The sequence below is a fragment of the Momordica charantia genome (genome assembly GCF_013281855.1).
Source record: "Momordica charantia cultivar OHB3-1 chromosome 9 unlocalized genomic scaffold, Mcharantia_2.0 BLBB01000009.1, whole genome shotgun sequence".
Taxonomy (NCBI): domain Eukaryota; kingdom Viridiplantae; phylum Streptophyta; class Magnoliopsida; order Cucurbitales; family Cucurbitaceae; genus Momordica; species Momordica charantia.
Genome location: NW_028275167.1, coordinates 29223829 through 29240840, shown reverse-complemented (window position 1 = coordinate 29240840; position 17012 = coordinate 29223829). Strand labels below are relative to the sequence as shown.

Here is a 17012-nt window from a genome sequence, read left to right as displayed (position 1 = left end):
CCTGCGTCTGCGTCCGGCATTCAAATTCCAGTATGCTCCTTGGTCCCCCTCCTTTCTCCTTCATTTTCTTGCCCACACGTCGACATGTGTTCATAGGTTCGGTATAGATGAGGGGTTGAATCGGTATTGTTAAATTTCATCAAAATATCGATATTTTCATGTGCCCATGAGTTTGACATCAACATGACGAGATATTTACGTAGTATTGTAAAAAAATTGATAAAATATATAAAAAATATATATATGAATATAATATCATTAATATGGATATAAGGTTAATGTTAATAGTTTTTTAACTTATTTAAAAAGTGTAAGATGTTTATTTGTTAATTTAAATTTTTGTTATGAATTTTTATTTTTATAAATATCCATCAACATCAACAATTTTGTGATATTTTCATTCTACATTTTCATCAAATTGAGAATTCGACGCTTCCATTGACATAAACATCTAAAATTTTACTTTATTCTAATTAGGACCTTGCCTCCGTGATATGACCAATAGGCGTGATGAGTAGAGTAGATAAAATATTTTGTAAAAATGACATTGGTGTTTAAACTCGTATATCAATGAGCTACATTTAACAAGTTACATATACTTTATTGAAAAAAATATCAATGATATAGATTACATATATGATATATTAGTGATACGCTTTATGAATGATAGAAAAATGGTATATTAATAATTTACAAAAAGAAAATTGTCATATTTGTAAATTATTTTTTTGGTTACAAATTTATAAATATGATAAGTAGCTTAAAAAATAGATAAAATTAGATAAATTTTTTGGTAAAGAAGATGGAGGTTGTGTGAAAAAATTATGGGTCTTACTGCACATGAGAAATATCGTAATTGTCCAAAATTTACCTGTTTTCTACTCGACACATTTTCTCTTTTATCTGAAATCCCACTTGACTTCCTCTATTTCTTGTCCAATTTAACTTTTATACATGCTTTATATAACGTCACCTCATCACATTCTCATCCATGCCTAAAGAAAATTTCTTATTTGATAAACTTTTCTAAAATCTGATTTTTTGAGAACTTAGACAAAACCATAGGGTTACAACTAAATTGAAACCAACTCCTAGTTATCTAATCATAATTTAACCTCCATTTAAAATGTAGAGTGATTTATTAAATAAAAAATGGTTAAAAATTTTAGTTTTACATATCCTCCTAACAAAAACATACTCTCAATCATCATATTCTTAGGCCTCATATATTTAAAAAAAATGGAGTATCTAACTTAAAAATAAAACTCTCATGCTTGGAATCAAAAATGTAAAATCATAAATAATGAGAAATTATGATTTTACCTCATAAATAATGATAACGTTCTCGTTCCTTATTTTTCGTTTCCAATTTTCTTAAGGAACCTAAGTATTTTATAATTAACTTTATTTCTTGCTTCTCATTTTTTAACAACATTCTCACAATTGTATAGACATTTTAAAAACAATCAAAACAAGTTTTTATTTTCTCGTTATTATTTCTAATTTGTACCAAAGCATATGTAAAAATATTGTTTTATCATATTTGAATTATTAGAAATTGGAACTATGCGGTACATTTTTCTTTATTAAAAATAAATAAACAGAAACGTGTGCAAGAATATTTACCGAAAATTTTCGAAAAGAAAAAAGAAAAAAGGGTCAAGATGCATTCATGTAATGAAAGTCTATGATTGACGGAAAGATGGAGGATGGCGGGCCCCGCGGCTTGATAGGAAGAATCGGACGGCTGTGGTGGGGTTACAGATTGGGAAGTGCACGTGGATGTGATAAGGCTGCCGTTTTGACCAACCACGTTCTGTCTTTTTCCCTGCCAGAGCTGCTAGTGCTACTCTCCTCTGTGGCCGACACCACACTATCATTTTCCCTAACCTTCTCCATTTCACCACGTGTCACCAAATATTTCTAACATTCCCGTATATTTTTCACCCTACAAAATCAATAAATAGTATTCCATTTTCCCTTATTTTTTAAAATTATACGTCTTATTTCGGAAAAGAAAAATATCTATGAAATCCGTATATTTAATTAGTATAACATAAATGGAATAAGACCAATACGTCATGTGTGTTCCTAATTATTAGCATATAGTTTAATTAATAAGGTTTCTCAATCAATATTTAATGCATGTCCCTCAGCAATACAAAACCAACGACACAATGTTTTCTTCCAAACTAAAATTATTTAAATTTTTTGTTTGTCCAAGTGTGGGGTTTTGTTTGTAAGCTAAACCCATAAGCAAGAGTGGTTTAATTATTATTTCGAATATATAAATAAGTAGCATTTTTCTAGTGTGTTTTAAATACAGATTGTACAAAGTAAGGTATATTTTAAAATATATGGTTTGTTATGATTCTTTCTTTCTTTTGAGAATATATTTCTTTTTAGTAGATAAAACAAAAGAAATAAACGTTTTAACTTTTAATGCCCATGATTATTATTAAGGGATTTTGTGGTGGACAATGGTTTTGCAAACTTTAGAGGAATTCATATTATGTGATGGGTTGAATGAATATTGGTAGTTGGATATATAATAGCATAATTATTCTTAGAGATATATTAACTACTACTTTGACTAAGTGTTGCATGTTTACACACATTGACAAATGAGGACTCAACAACCTCTCATAATGACACTGCCACTATGTGATATAATTAAGTAACTGTAGTCAATTTTCATAAAGTAAAAATTGGGATATGGATTTTACATTTTTCAATATGTTCTAAATTTTCATAGGATTATCGAAATAACGTTTTAATTATTACTAAGCTACATCAAATAGGCTTGTTTGATTCAAAATCATGTTAAATTATAAATTATCCCTGAACTTTCATCAAATTTGGCTTTGCACAAGAGAAGAGACAACTGGCCTACGGAAAGAAGGGCAATAATTGAAGAGTGTCCCACAGCACACAATCTTTTTGACCACCAACGACCCTTAATTTGAGAGGCCAAGTATCCTTAAACAAACAACAATCCATTCATTTTAATACAATCAAATGCTGTTTGTTTGGGGACAAATTAATCAACCCATTACCCCAACGTTTATGATTTTATTATAATTTAATCCTCCACCTAAACCAAAACATGATACAACAATAATACCCAAATGCTATATATTATTTTGTCTAAGGGTACAAATTCAAATTGTGAAATTAATAGTTTAACTTAACTTTATTTATTTATGTGTGTTTGGAATTAGGGAAAAAGGGAAGGGGAAGTGGGGGTGTTAATTTGGACCAAAATAGTCCAACTCCTACTCCTATCATTAATCTTATCTCAACTTCTTCACTTCCTATCATTAATGGCCCTACTTAAATTCCCCTCTACATTATCATTCATATTATTCCACTGCTTTTTTAACCTTTTTTCCACTAACCCATCTTTTCTTTTGGTTTTATTATCATCGCATCACCTAATGGTTTGTTTTAATCTATGATGGGTGTATATATTCAAAATCTCTTGTTAAAGAATCCACTCGTTATATTATACAAGAGAATGTTTATTAACTTAACTTGGTTCTAATAAAGCTAAAACTCTTTTTCTTTTCTTTAGAAGAATTTATCCACATATAATGTAATATCATATGAAACTAAGATAATCAATCGTTCTTTAGTACAAATAATTTGGAGAAATCGGGGGATTGAACCTCCGACATTGAAGGAAGGAGTAAATATCAATTACCGTTGAGCTATGCTCATGTTGACTAAGATAAGATAATCAATTGTTCGATTTGATTATTTATCCCACATTCGTTGAACTATAGATAGTTTTATAAATTTAAGCACGTGAATTATCAAATTTTCCTTCTCAGGTGATGATCTCTTACAATTATTTCAACTAAGCAAGTTACTCCCAGCAAGTCATGTTCATGGGATAACGGTTTTTTATATTTTTTTATTTCTAAATATCATTTTATATATATATATATTTTTTTATTTGGTAAGATGTTATCAACTCACCATTTAAAGGTTGATATTTCAATCCCTCATTCTAATAAATAGTTGAACTAAGAAAACCATAACCAAAATTTAGTAGAGAAATTTCGCTTCATATCATAAATTTAATATGTATTTTTTAAATAGCAGTGAATTTCCTTGTGTTTGAGTTTTAGTTTGATTTAGGTTATACTATGTTTATAAAATTTCAAAATTTTTACCACATTTGAAAATATCTATTTTGTTTAGTATAACATGTGGGAATGGGGATCCAACTTAAAACTTATTGGTTGGAGATTTATACCAATTACAACTAGGCTGCTTGAAAAGATCTATTAATTCTAAATTATTTATGAAAATTCATCCATTTAAAAACTATATAAAAAAAAACTTAAATTTTGATTTTTTTCCCTTTTCAATTGTTAAGAACTTAAAAAGAAGATTGACTAATATAATAAAAAACTTAAATTTTGATTTTTTTTCCTTTTCAAATTTTAAGAACTTTAAAAAGAAGATTGACTAGTATAAATGATCATATAGTAATAGATTATATAGAAAGAAAATGAGTGAGATAAATTTGAGTCATAGCTTTTCTTTTGGATTAATAAAAAAACTTGATATCATTGTCGATAATTGTCTTCACTTAACTATAGATCAATTTATTTCTTAACTAACGTAGAACTTCAGTTGCACTCATTGCAATAAATTTGTGATAAATTTTTATAACCCTAGAACATTAACAAATTCATAATTTAGAATAAACGCAATTAACATAGCAAACATAGGCTCTAACTTTGAATACATTTATGAGTCAAACAACCTAAAAGTGATATTAAAAAAATGGAACATTAAATGTATGGTAAAAGCAATAAAGAGAGAAAAGAAAAGAGAAAAGGGAAAAAGGAAGAGAAAATCCAAGTGGTGAAGTGAAGGTGAAAGGGGTAAAAGCAAATTCCAAAAAGAAACAAGTCCAGACACACAGAAAAAAGGGCAAAAAAAAGGGGGTACTGAAAAGAACTCAGCACATGGGGCTTTTCTTTTCTCGAGAATCCAATCCAATTCCACACCCATCCACCATTCCATACCTTAATTCAAATAATTTCTTGAAGATCCCCACTTCCAAACCCATCAACAAATTAAACAACAAAATTAGCCAAAGAAAGAAATTTGGAGCCGTTAAAATTGGTAGAATATGAATATATATAATATAATGGATTGCAGATTTACACGTTAAATTGCTTCCTCAAAACAAAAAACTAAAACGCCTACCCCAATACAAAAATTTTTGTTAACTCAAAACCCTTCAAGGTATATACAAGAGGCAGCCACCAAAACCAAAACGCAGCGTTTGGATCCGTGGCCGCTCAGTCATGCCAACAAAGAAGCATCACGACACAGCGTCTGATAATGTAAAGCCTAGCCCTCTGCTCTCTCACAACCCCGCCCAGCCCTCGGCTCGAGACCCTCCTCTTCGTCGTCGCACCGCTCATCTTCATCTTCAAAACTTAACACAAAACGCAAAACTTTTCGAAATTTTTAGTCGTTTTTCTTCTTCTTCTTGTTGAGGTTGGATTTGAGATGTGGGGGAAGCCAGCGGAGGATTCTTCTTATATAGAAAAAAGTGGTGGGTGTGAGTCATGACTGAGTTGGCTTTTTTTTTTTATTTAATATTTTGGAGCGTGATAGAGAGTTTCGTTTCATGTGTCCCCCATACCCACGAGACCAATCCTCACATCGGACCCACATTTAACCATCATATATTTAAATTTTTATATTTATGTTTCTCTTGTTATTTAATATGGAATCATATATTTCAATTTATTGCATCTATATGTGTGTGTGTGTGGTCCATAAGATATATAGAGGAGAATATATATATATATATAGCCATCTCATCTGATCCCAATAGTTTTGATTTCCCGTTCCTATCCCTTCTCGATTTATATACGTTTTTGTGAAAAGATGCATTTTACCATCTTGGAATTATTAGTTTGAAGAAAAGAAGTTGAATTTCTATGTTGTGTTTTTTGGACTTGATGTTGAATTTCTTTGTAAAATTGGGATGTGTGAAGATGTGGTGTTTTTTTTTTTTCTCTGTCTCCAACGAATAGTCTATTATGTGGATTGTCGATTATTTTAATAATTTTTATTATAGGTTTTTTAAAAGAAAAAAAATAATGGGAGATATTATAAGAGAAGGAAATGAGATTAGTGGAAATTCAAGGGAGCATAACTATATATTACACGGTTAGTAAATGACAGTTTTGACTTTGATATATAAAATGAAATCTACTTTTAAGGATCTAGAATTATGAAAGAGAATTTGATCGAGAAAAAAAAAAGATTTATGAAAGAGAATCCTCGAGATTATATTAAAAACTAGGGAATTATAATTAGCACGGCTTATAAGCTGAGAACAAAATTTCCCAAAATTAATGTTATTTTGTACAAGCCAACCACATGGAAATTGCATAAACAAACAAATATTCATATAATTTAAAATAATTTAACTTTTGAAAAAGATTGAATCTTTTGTCCTAGTAATTTCAATTGTCAATTTAAATTTAAAAGAATAATTTTCCAAGTCCTCATCAGATAGCTGGGGTGGTTTAGGACCTCAAAGAATAATTTTGAGGTTCACCGACTCCTAAGTATCTAATTTAATTATTTGAGGATTACTTGACAAGCTTATTTTAGATAGCTAGACTCATATATTTAGTGGCATAATCATTAAAACTGACGAAGTTATATATAATATATGAATTAGATAATAAACACAAAGTTGAGATTCATAAACTTATTAAAAATCTTTTAAAAGTCCACGGATTAGTAGACGACACACCCTTAAAATTTATGAACATATTAAAAAATTTTATAAAAAAATACAATTCTAAAAGTTCATGAACCAAACTTATAATCTAGTAAATAATAATGTAATATATAGTGAATGATTGACGAGAAACAATTAAAAAAAATAATAATAGAGTTATATATGAAACAAAAGTATATATTATACATAATAGTAATAGTATGGTGGATATAAATGATGGGAGAGGTGGCAATGGTGGTTTACATACGTTGTATCTAAATGAGAAAAATTAGAAGACAAAGAATATTTAAGAGCATGGGGGAGGTCGGGCCCCCAGCTTTAGGGTATGTGTGCCTAATAGAAATACAAAGATTGGTGTGTGTAGGACTTTTGGCCACCCACCACCAGCACAGTGGGTCGGCCATTGAACCAGCAAGGGAGCCAAGTTTCCATTGTTTACGAGAGACCCCTATGCCAATGCCCTAATTCCATCTCCCTCTTTGTCGGATCATCCCCACACCCCTATTCAAACCCTACCTACTATCTTCTACTCTCTTTCAATCCTTACATCATCTTATAAATATCTCCAGGAGTATGCATATTTGTCTCCGAGTAACTAGAGCTCGGTTGGATTTGGTTGGGTTAAGAGAGATTTTGGGATCAACCAGAATTTTTGATTTGGCCATATATAGGAACCGTCGGATTTACCCAATTCTTACGGTTTGGGTTGGGTTGTCGAGTTATTGGGTTTTTTTAACACCCCTAACGCTCTGATGGAGAGGTAAAATGTTATGGTTCTAATATTCTGTTTAATTTAGTCTTCTTTTAGTGTAATCCTTTTATAAAGAATGTACGTAACTCTCGAACACAGGATCATCCGATACCATCTTAAGGATGAATAAACCACCACTCAACCCAAAAATTTAAGCTGATGGGTTGAGTAAATTTAATTTATATATTAAATATCTAATACATATCCATCTGTAATCATTATCGTAAATAAGAAAACGTAACTCCAAGAAATTAATTTTCCTTGTTTTACATGAAAGGATAAGTTTCAATAGTCTGAATTTGTGTAGCCTAAGAAATTAATAAACTCGTAGTGTAAGATAAATAAACTTAGGTTAGGTTTCCTAGTTAGCCCTAATTAAGCTGAATCTATGAGGTAAACACTGTCCGAGTCTTCATCGTTGGTGTAACTAATCACAATTAATTTTAACACAAGTTCAGTTTAATTAATTAATTTATTTATTTATTGAGGATGATAATGATTGGAAGTAAATTATTGGGAAGAGTAGCATTGTTTGTCCCGGAATTTATTGCACGTATTAGGGCTATAATATGATGACGAATTGAGAGCTCAACCTAATAATAATGACAAATTAGAGCTGGTTTAAATTATTAATTTTTTTATTTTCTTCTGGAAGTGGTTTAAATTATCTTTCTAAAGTGCACCTTTTGGCAGCACTCCCATTTCCGATTCTTTCGTTAGCTGGGAAATTTGAATTATTTGAATGTCTTATCAAACAAAATTAGTGCCAATGCCACCTAAACCAAACATTACCATTATATAAACCAATAACATTCCTTTTAGTTTCATTTTCCAACCTAACAATTTTGTAGTTTCCCACTTTTTCCTTTTTTTTCTTTTTCAATTATTTTGTTAAAATTAAATCTTTGCTGAATTTTAAAAGTTAAATGTAGATATTCTTAAATTTTTCTCTCGTGACATTCACCGATATAAAAAAAAATCTAAAAATTTAGCAATGTACAGTATCTCAGCTAACATTAAAGTATTTTTAGGGAAAAAAGAAAGTAAAAAGTTTAGGTCAAATCACGGAGCCCAGTAAAGGTGTAAGTTTAATTAAGGCATGCCACGACGCAAATCTTGAGATTTTAGCTTAATTATTTTTTAATCATAAACCCATTGGCATTTGCATGGCATGGCTTTGAACAGACTCAAAATCAGCCTGGAATTCTGACACAGTTGTCGCCATATAATTATTAATTCTTTTTTTTTTCCTTATCTTAGTATTTAATTAACCGTGTTTTATAATTTTAATTATTTTTATAACACGAGACAGGACAGTACCACTACTATATATGAGTATATTATATTGTAATTTGGCATTGGACTTCTAATTGGAAATAGCAGCTAGCTCCTGAGAATGGCTCTTGGGTTAGTTTGAAATCACACACTCACGAATTTCAAAAAGGTCAAGTGAAATTTCGAGGCCATTGCCATACCATTACCCTTTGTGTTCTTTAATTACTATGTTAATCTATTTCTTAAATTATACCCTCAAATATTTTATTGTTTTGTAATTGAAGATGGTATAAGATTGTCCATTTCGGACCTAACGTTTCCGACTTTAGTTTTGGTTTCACTCAAAATGTCTTATATCAATGAAGATAATTGTCTTCTCTTATATACTATGGAACGCTCCCTTCTTTAGGTAAATATGAGATTTTGTTTGCACTCACTTACAAACTCAACACTAATCTCTTTATTTTGTTTATTCTTAACAAAAATAGGTTTTTCAATAGACGCATAGAATAGCCTCACTAATAAAATTGAATCGATTCAAGAATATAATATGTTATATTGGTAAATAATTTGAAATGGTGTGTGATTTCTAATAATTAATTTGCTGAATATATAAGTGAGGGACAACATCCCTATCCATAATACACGGTATTTCTTTAAAATAAACAAAGAAAATAACTAATGTATTGGTGTGAATAAATTGAAAAAAGCAGAAACCAATTGGGATCATACCCCTCATTAATGACCCTCTATTTCCCAAATTAATGCCATTTATTTTCCTCATGTTCAAAATATCTAACCCCTGCCTTAGCTTCCCACTGACTTCCATTTTCAACCCACAGATTTACCATAATTCAAAATACTGTCACTTTATTTTTTAAATTATCAATTTCAACACATTTCAAGTATGTTTACCATTCGAATACATAAGTTCGTTAAAAGAAAAAACAAGTTGAAAGAGAAACGAATATTCACAGTCTGATAAATCTTTTTAAAAGACTAATTAACGGAGTGAAACAAGAAATCTAAAAGAAAAACAATAGTAATAAGTAAATCCTTTAGAGGTAGAAGTATCAATACTTTTGGAGGTTAAAGCCCAATCACAAGGTCTAAGACGACCCCGAAAGCACTTGAACACAGAAACATACATAACTAAGCAAACTCTAAATTTTACCATCTCAAACAAAGTAAGTTTCATTCACATTGCTTATTAAACCATGTGAATTCAAATTTGACAATATAAGTAAAAAAGACAATATATGAAAGTATATGAAAGGTCCTATTAGTTCCATTATTTGGCAGTCGGAGCAGGAAATTCACCCAGTGAAAATCTTGCTTCATGGTAGGTATGTGTCAAACTCAAAATACCCATAATTCAAACAAATTAACTTTGGTGGGTTCAAGGTAAAAGTAAAACTGAAAAATTCACAGAATAGAATAGAAATTCAAAAAAAATAAAAAAAAATCAGTAAGTAGAAGAGATAATATATACAATTATTACACAGAGAGAGCAAAGAGGCAGGCAACTGACAGAAAAGCCTCAGGAAATTGCACGAACCAAAATATTTCCACACACACACACATAAAAGTGGAGTGAGTAAAAATTTCACAAGAAAGATCACAAGAATCAAAAAGAGAAAAAAAAAAAAAAAGAAAAAAAGAAAAAAAGGCAGTGGCAGGGTTGAGTATGAAAGTAGAGAGTGTCTTTTACTGGGATTCTTCCACTTTTAAAAATTTGCCCAATTCTAAACAAATGGCATTGTTTGTACATAACAAGGAATGGTCAGAAGTTGGGTCAGAGTTGCACGTGAACATCTTGCATTTTTTTTTTCTTTTGTTTGCAATATATTTATTTTGATTTTTGGTGTTTATTTTGATTTTCTTTGCCTTTATGATTGTGTTATCTCAAATCACATTTCCCCATTTGTTTTTCCCTTTGCTTCATCACTTGACATTCGCTACAAACAAAACTCCCCCACGTGGATGCTCCTTACTTTATATCTACATTAGCCAATTCATTTTCTTTTAGTCTTCTGGTTTGCCATTAAAGGGAGAGCCAGGGGCCCTACCCCTTAATTCAAATTTTTATTTAATTAATGCATTTAAGAATTTATGGGATTTTGTTCTTCCAACTGTTTTTGGAATACTTGTTTGTGTTCTAACAACAAATACTTCCATCAAATTCTAACTGCGTTGTCACACTTCAAGAATGAACCAAAGGGTATGTACTCCTTTCCATTTATCATCTTAGATTATAAAATTTTATTAACAAGTTAATTGTGATTTTAAGGATTTCTAATTAAAACTTTCGAAATTGGAAAATTATAGATATATATAAAGTTATAATCTACCTAGCTCTATGGCTTTTTGGTTAAATTATCAATTTGATTTACACGGTCCAAATTTGGTTAAATCTTATAGATTGCCTCTAAATTTAAATTCATCCAACCATTTTCTTTACTTTTTACTCGAGGATAAAATGTAATGTTGGGAATACAACCAAAGTCCTATATCAGTTTGGAAAGATGAAAATCCATAGTATATAAGGAATGGGGCAATATCTACATTAAGATGATGTCTTTTGAGAAACGTATTGGAGAATCCCTTGTCTGGATATATCTTGATATGATATTGTCCACTTTAGACATAAATTATCTTGATATTACTAACAGATATGGAACATTATGAAAAACGATACTAAACCACGAGATCAGATGGACTAAAGCTATCATCTGGTTTTTTCCAAGGATGGGTTTAGATGTAGATTTGAAGGGTAAAATAACATTGTATTAACAAGTGATTAAGCATGTTTTTTGGAAGCAAACTAGAGAAGGTGTATTCGTAGAATACGATGGAGTAATAACAGCTGGGTGTGTGGTACATGGTACAGTGGAAGATATTACAAGATTTGATGTCTAAAAATCAATTAATGTTGTTGTTGACTAAATAAGCCAGCTAAGCTAATCTCATCAACTTCAACCTTCACCGCCATTCTTTATAACACTCCCTTAGACCTAAAACCCAAACCCTATAATCTATAAGAAACTATAGTCTAGCTCATTTATTTTCCTTTTCGTTTTCCAAATAATTCATTTAATTTGTTGGTGCAAGTGTTCGTGAGGAATTTGGGAGAAGATTTTACTCGAATTAGTAATTTTGATCAGTATTTATGTAGGTAGTGTTACAATCTCGTCCTCTTATACTTTCTCTCAAGTGTAAACTTGATTTGAGTGTTGAAGAGCTTGTTCTCGTATAAAATAAATTGGTACCTTCAGCTTATAGTTTATGTTGAACTATTTTTGAGATTTTCGACTTGTAACTTGATGAAATATTTGGTTTGTAGCTTGATGAAGTCGTCGGCTTGTTGCTTGAATAAGGTTTTTGGGCTTACTAATGAAGTTCTTCGGCTTGTAGCTTGATGAAGTTTTTCGGTTTGTAGTTTGATGAAGTCCTTCGCTTGTATAGCTTGTAAAGTTATTCGGCTTGTAGTTTGTAAGATTATTCGGCTTGTAGTTTGTGAAGTTCTTTAGTTATACTTGATGAGTTCTTTCGGCTTATAGTTTGATGAAATTCTTCGATTTGTAGTTTGTGAAGTTCTTCGGATGTAGCTTGATGAAGTCTTCAAGTCTTCTTGCTTAAAAAGAGTTATTCTGTTGCTTGCTTGGCAAAGAGAAGATTCAATATTTTTTAATTATCGTTGTTTCAAGTCGTCAATTCTTTAAGTCAGGTTGGCTCTGGATGCATCACTATGAATTATTATATTTATAGTGTTAGTTGGTCTAATATGGGTCATGGGCTTAACGAGATTGGGCCAAATCTCCTTATAGGAGATCCAATTAGCTGATGTCATTAGACAATGGCATAATAGACTTTGTCGATTTTTAAATTATTTTAGGACGTCACATATAAATTTTTTATTAGTCCTATATATAATTTTAAATAATTACATGGTATTTAATCATTATCCAAAATTTTCTCCTTGTAATAATATAAGATAACTATCAAAACGTAATCTCCCTCAGTGAAAGAATGTTTCTCAGCCCATATTTGTTATAATACCAAAAAAATAAAAATAAAAAACCTCTCTTCTTAGATCGAATGTTTAAATCCTTTCTTGTTAAATTAAAGAAAAAAGGAAAAAGAAAATCGTTTAAATTTTAATTTTTATATGCATTACAATTTGAGAAGGATTCACGTTTTTTCATATGCCTTTTTAAGGAGACCGATTTCGCGAACTTTCTTGGGCCTTCTAATACATTGGATTGACCTGAATAACTTACCATAACTGTCATGTTAGTTATGGGCCAAGCCCATGGGCTTCAGAATTATACAAGGCCCCACCTTATAAGCCGAAGAAGCCGTCTCTGGAGAGATGCCCCACCACCCAATGTTTTGAGTTTAAATAGACTTCTTTTATACATATGTTGTTTTGAAAACGTTTAAAATTATAGACATTAATGAAATTGAATTCTCCCTACAAAAGTTATCTGCATAGATTATTAAAACTGTGGTGGAAAAAATCAATTAAGGCACATTTTTTATTTCTCAACTAAGAAAGAACTCATATAATTACAATCGAATGAAGTCGGCTGATTCAACCTAATCATATCATAAAGATCGTCAATCATCTAGAAAAATTCAAAAAATTTGTTCAACATCACTTCAGTCTTCAAGTTTTTAAAAATCAAAAGGGAATCAATTTTTTACATCGTGGCAGCAGAACACAAAAACCCCCTTATTATTCGCTAAATCCCAGCCCAGCCCAGCCCAGCCCAAAATATAACCACCAACAAAACACGCCATTTGGGCTCACTCGTCTCGTCACCGGCTGCCGCCTCTCGACGGCGAGGTTTCTCACTCCGGCGACTTCAGTTGTCGGAAAACAGAGACGAATGACGCGAAAGATCGTAGGGGGCCCATAAGCTATCGAGCGGACACGGCTTCTTTGCATCCAATCTGAGCCAGGGCTTCCCCTTTCCGCTCCAATGGAGGAGGCTGGCCGGACCTGGATGAAGATCCCTACAAATTCCTTTCAAATTGTCGCCGCCGAGCCCATGTTGATTCCACCGGTGCTCCACTCCTTCCACATCACCGGCGAAGACCAGTAAAAATGGAGGCAGCGACCCCAATTCGTAGATTCTGTTCCTCTTCTGAATCCTCATCCATTTCTCGAGCCTCTCCGTGAATTTCCCTTCCCTCCATTTCCACAAATCGATCACCATCACTCCCGTGTTGAAGTAGCAGGCCTTCCGCCCCCGAAACGACGCCGCAAATTCCTGATTGAACCAGAACTTAGGGGTGAAGTAATTCGTGAAATTCGCGTGACAGTACTCCGGCGCCCCCAGCACGCGAGTTCCCAAATTGATATTCCACAGCTTCGCCACGTCATCCACCACCACCAGATCGGAATCGAAGTAAATAATGCGGCCGACGGTGGCCGGCAGAAGGTCGGCCAGGTAGATTCTGGCGTAGTTGAGAGGCTGATCTAGGGCTCGCCGAATGGAGTAGGTGATTTTTCCCCTCACGAGATTCGAATCGAAATGGTAGATATGGAACTTCAGGTACGGGAACGTGGTGGTGATGATGCGGCGGAGCTCCAACCGCCGGTGAGTGACGATGAAGTGGAACACGATGTTTTCTGGGCAGGACGAGTGCTGAAGCACTGAAAAAACCCCCGCCACCGATCCCCGGAGGTAGGTAACATCCAAAGTCATGGCGATGTGGATGACGGACGGCATCGCCGAACGGCGACATTCCCGGCCGTTCCGGAATGCCGGCGCTTCTCTGAAAACGGGAAGCTCGCCGGAGACGACCGTGGACGGAAACCCTACGGTCGTGGCGAGGAGGAAGAGTAGAACCAGAAAGGCCATGGGGGGTTTTTTGGCTGCAACTTCGTGGACTGAGAAAGAAAGAGAAGAGGAGGGGTAAAATTGGGAATTTGAAAGGATTTAGGTTATGGTGGGCCCAGGATATTAAACGGACAAAAGAAGCCAGGCTGGAAGTGAAACGACCGCATCTTCATATCATCGCCGTGAATGAGGTGGGGTTTTTTAAGGCATGGACGAGCCTATTAGAGAAATTCATCAACAGCCGTACATAAAATCAATCAAAATCCAATCATTCAAAACGAACGGCCGTGATTGATGGAAATGTGAGACGTAGTATAGTGTAGCTGCTTTTACTAAACAGTTGACTTATTCTAGAAAGGAAACCCGTGTCAAAAAATAATAATATAATAATAATAATAATAATAATAAAGTTCCACTTCCATCCGACCAATATAATCTGGTTTTAATTGGATATAAATCCAACGACATTAGATTGGGACCGTCGGATTATTAACGGCAGTAATGATCGGTACCGTCGGACGCTGGTGTGGGCGTCGTCTTTACTTTGCTTGTGCCTTGGGCCAATCTCTATCGAAATTAGGTGGAATTTCCGAATTTAATTTTTAACAACTGCCCTTTTGGCAGTTGATGGTGTATTATGTATATAATCTTTTATTATCTTTTTCCAAATATTTTATTTATGATACGGATACTGTAAATGCTCTAATGAGTAATAATTCAAATGCTTTCAATTACTTTTCCTTATTTTATTTCTCTCATATTTATTGCAATATTACTGTGTTGTGTTGTCAGTTGTGGTAGGTAAGGCAGCGGCAGCCGCTGCGGCTTACAAAAACCCCAAGTTGCTTGTAGAAATCATGGCTCTCGTAAAAAGATAAATAAAATAACTGGCTCAACCTACCTACATTATTAGAGTTGAGAGACTCAAATATGTCTTAATCGATTAAGCTAGGTATAATCTATAAATGTATTGGATATTTTAATCTCTGATTAAGCTAGGTATAATCTATAAATGTATTGGATATTTTAATCTCTACTCCATGTTGTTGAACTAGAAAAAATAAATATTGTATTATGTTAGAATATTACATCATAAATACAAATATAAGAATTAAACTTAAAATCTTCCTAGAGAATAATTAATGTCTTTATTTTAGGTATATGATGCATGTACTTTGTTTTAATATTACCTGCCATGAAAGAAAAAGATCAAGAAAACCAATGTTTCTTATTGCCCATGAGAACATTGAGATATTTTGTGCTTCACGGATTTGAGGTAGGAATGACTAAACTGATTTTCCACCATAAATAAATGTTTATTGCAGCATTGTTTGCAAAAATTAATAAAGCTTAAGAAAGCTGCGAAAACAGTGAATACCTGTGGAAAATTTTGGTAAATAATAAATATTCGCTAGAAATAATAGAGTCAATGTCGGAAGCATGAGAGCTTAAAGTGTCACGTGAATAAAGGCAAAGCCACCAGAAACTTAACGAAAAATCAGAGGTGAAAACTACCCAAGATTGAAACAAAACGCGAGGAATTTCATCTATAATCTTAGTATCCCACCGCATAAGTATAACTAAATTTAAAACTTTGTTTATTTCGTTAAATCTATTATTAAAACATAAATATTTGAATGACTACTAATATATTAAGAAATAATCAATGGAAAGAATACCTAATAAATGTAATGTGAAAAAATCAATTGAGGGTATTTTAGGGACAAAATTTCATGTTTTAATGTTGGAAATCTAGAAGTATAAATAATAAAAAGATATCGACAATTATGAAATATTAATTCCAAAATATTTGTGAAATATTGATTTTAAAATAACTCGGAGAATTTCCCTATCTATTTGGATATGGACATGGTCCATGAACTTCACGACAAAGCTATTACATGGGCTAGCCCATCCATTTTCCTTGGGCCTTAATGCCTTCCTTTCCGGCCCAACTCTGCAGTGTCATACTCTATTTTGGTTGGGCTTTATGGGTACAAGCCCGAATGGACCTGAATCCAAAACGCTTTTGGGTTGAGCCCTGAATAGAAAATATGGCCCGGCCCACTTGGGAAGTTCACCGGTAATTCGGTAAAGGCCGGCTTGGTATATCCTATTTCTTGTTTGTCGCTTTTGATTTTTTATAAATACAAGTGTTTAGTAATTATTTATTATTTATTATTTTTGGTTTCCATATTTAAAAATCATTTTCAACATTGTGCAAAATTCGTATAAATAACAAGATAAGGTTTCAATAAGGTTCTAGTTTTCAATTTTTCGAAAAACATAAATAAAACTATTATTTTATTATTCTTGACTTATAAATACATAAAAAATATTAAAAAATAAA

At 32.4% G+C, this 17012-nt stretch overlaps 2 protein-coding genes across 2 annotated transcripts; both read right to left on the bottom strand.

Moving 5' to 3' along the window:
• Positions 1-5139: 5139 nt before the first annotated feature.
• RTFL17 (ROTUNDIFOLIA like 17) lies at positions 5140-5576 on the bottom strand. The gene has a single exon (XM_022294948.2). It carries the CDS (start codon positions 5451-5453, stop codon positions 5322-5324), a length of 132 nt encoding a protein of 43 aa, XP_022150640.1. The 5' UTR covers positions 5454-5576; the 3' UTR covers positions 5140-5321.
• Positions 5577-13324: 7748 nt separating this feature from the next.
• On the bottom strand, positions 13325-15032 carry GATL3 (galacturonosyltransferase-like 3). The gene has a single exon (XM_088118127.1). The coding sequence runs from the start codon at positions 14681-14683 to the stop codon at positions 13682-13684; it is 1002 nt and encodes a 333-aa protein (XP_087974253.1). The 5' UTR covers positions 14684-15032; the 3' UTR covers positions 13325-13681.
• Between the last annotated feature and the right edge of the window lie 1980 nt (positions 15033-17012).

Bases quoted from the DNA above. Each gene is read 5' to 3' on its own strand.
- RTFL17 (XM_022294948.2), bottom strand. From the start codon at position 5,453: ATGAAGATGAGCGGTGCGACGACGAAGAGGAGGGTCTCGAGCCGAGGG.
- GATL3 (XM_088118127.1), bottom strand. From the start codon at position 14,683: ATGGCCTTTCTGGTTCTACTCTTCCTCCTCGCCACGACCGTAGGGTTT.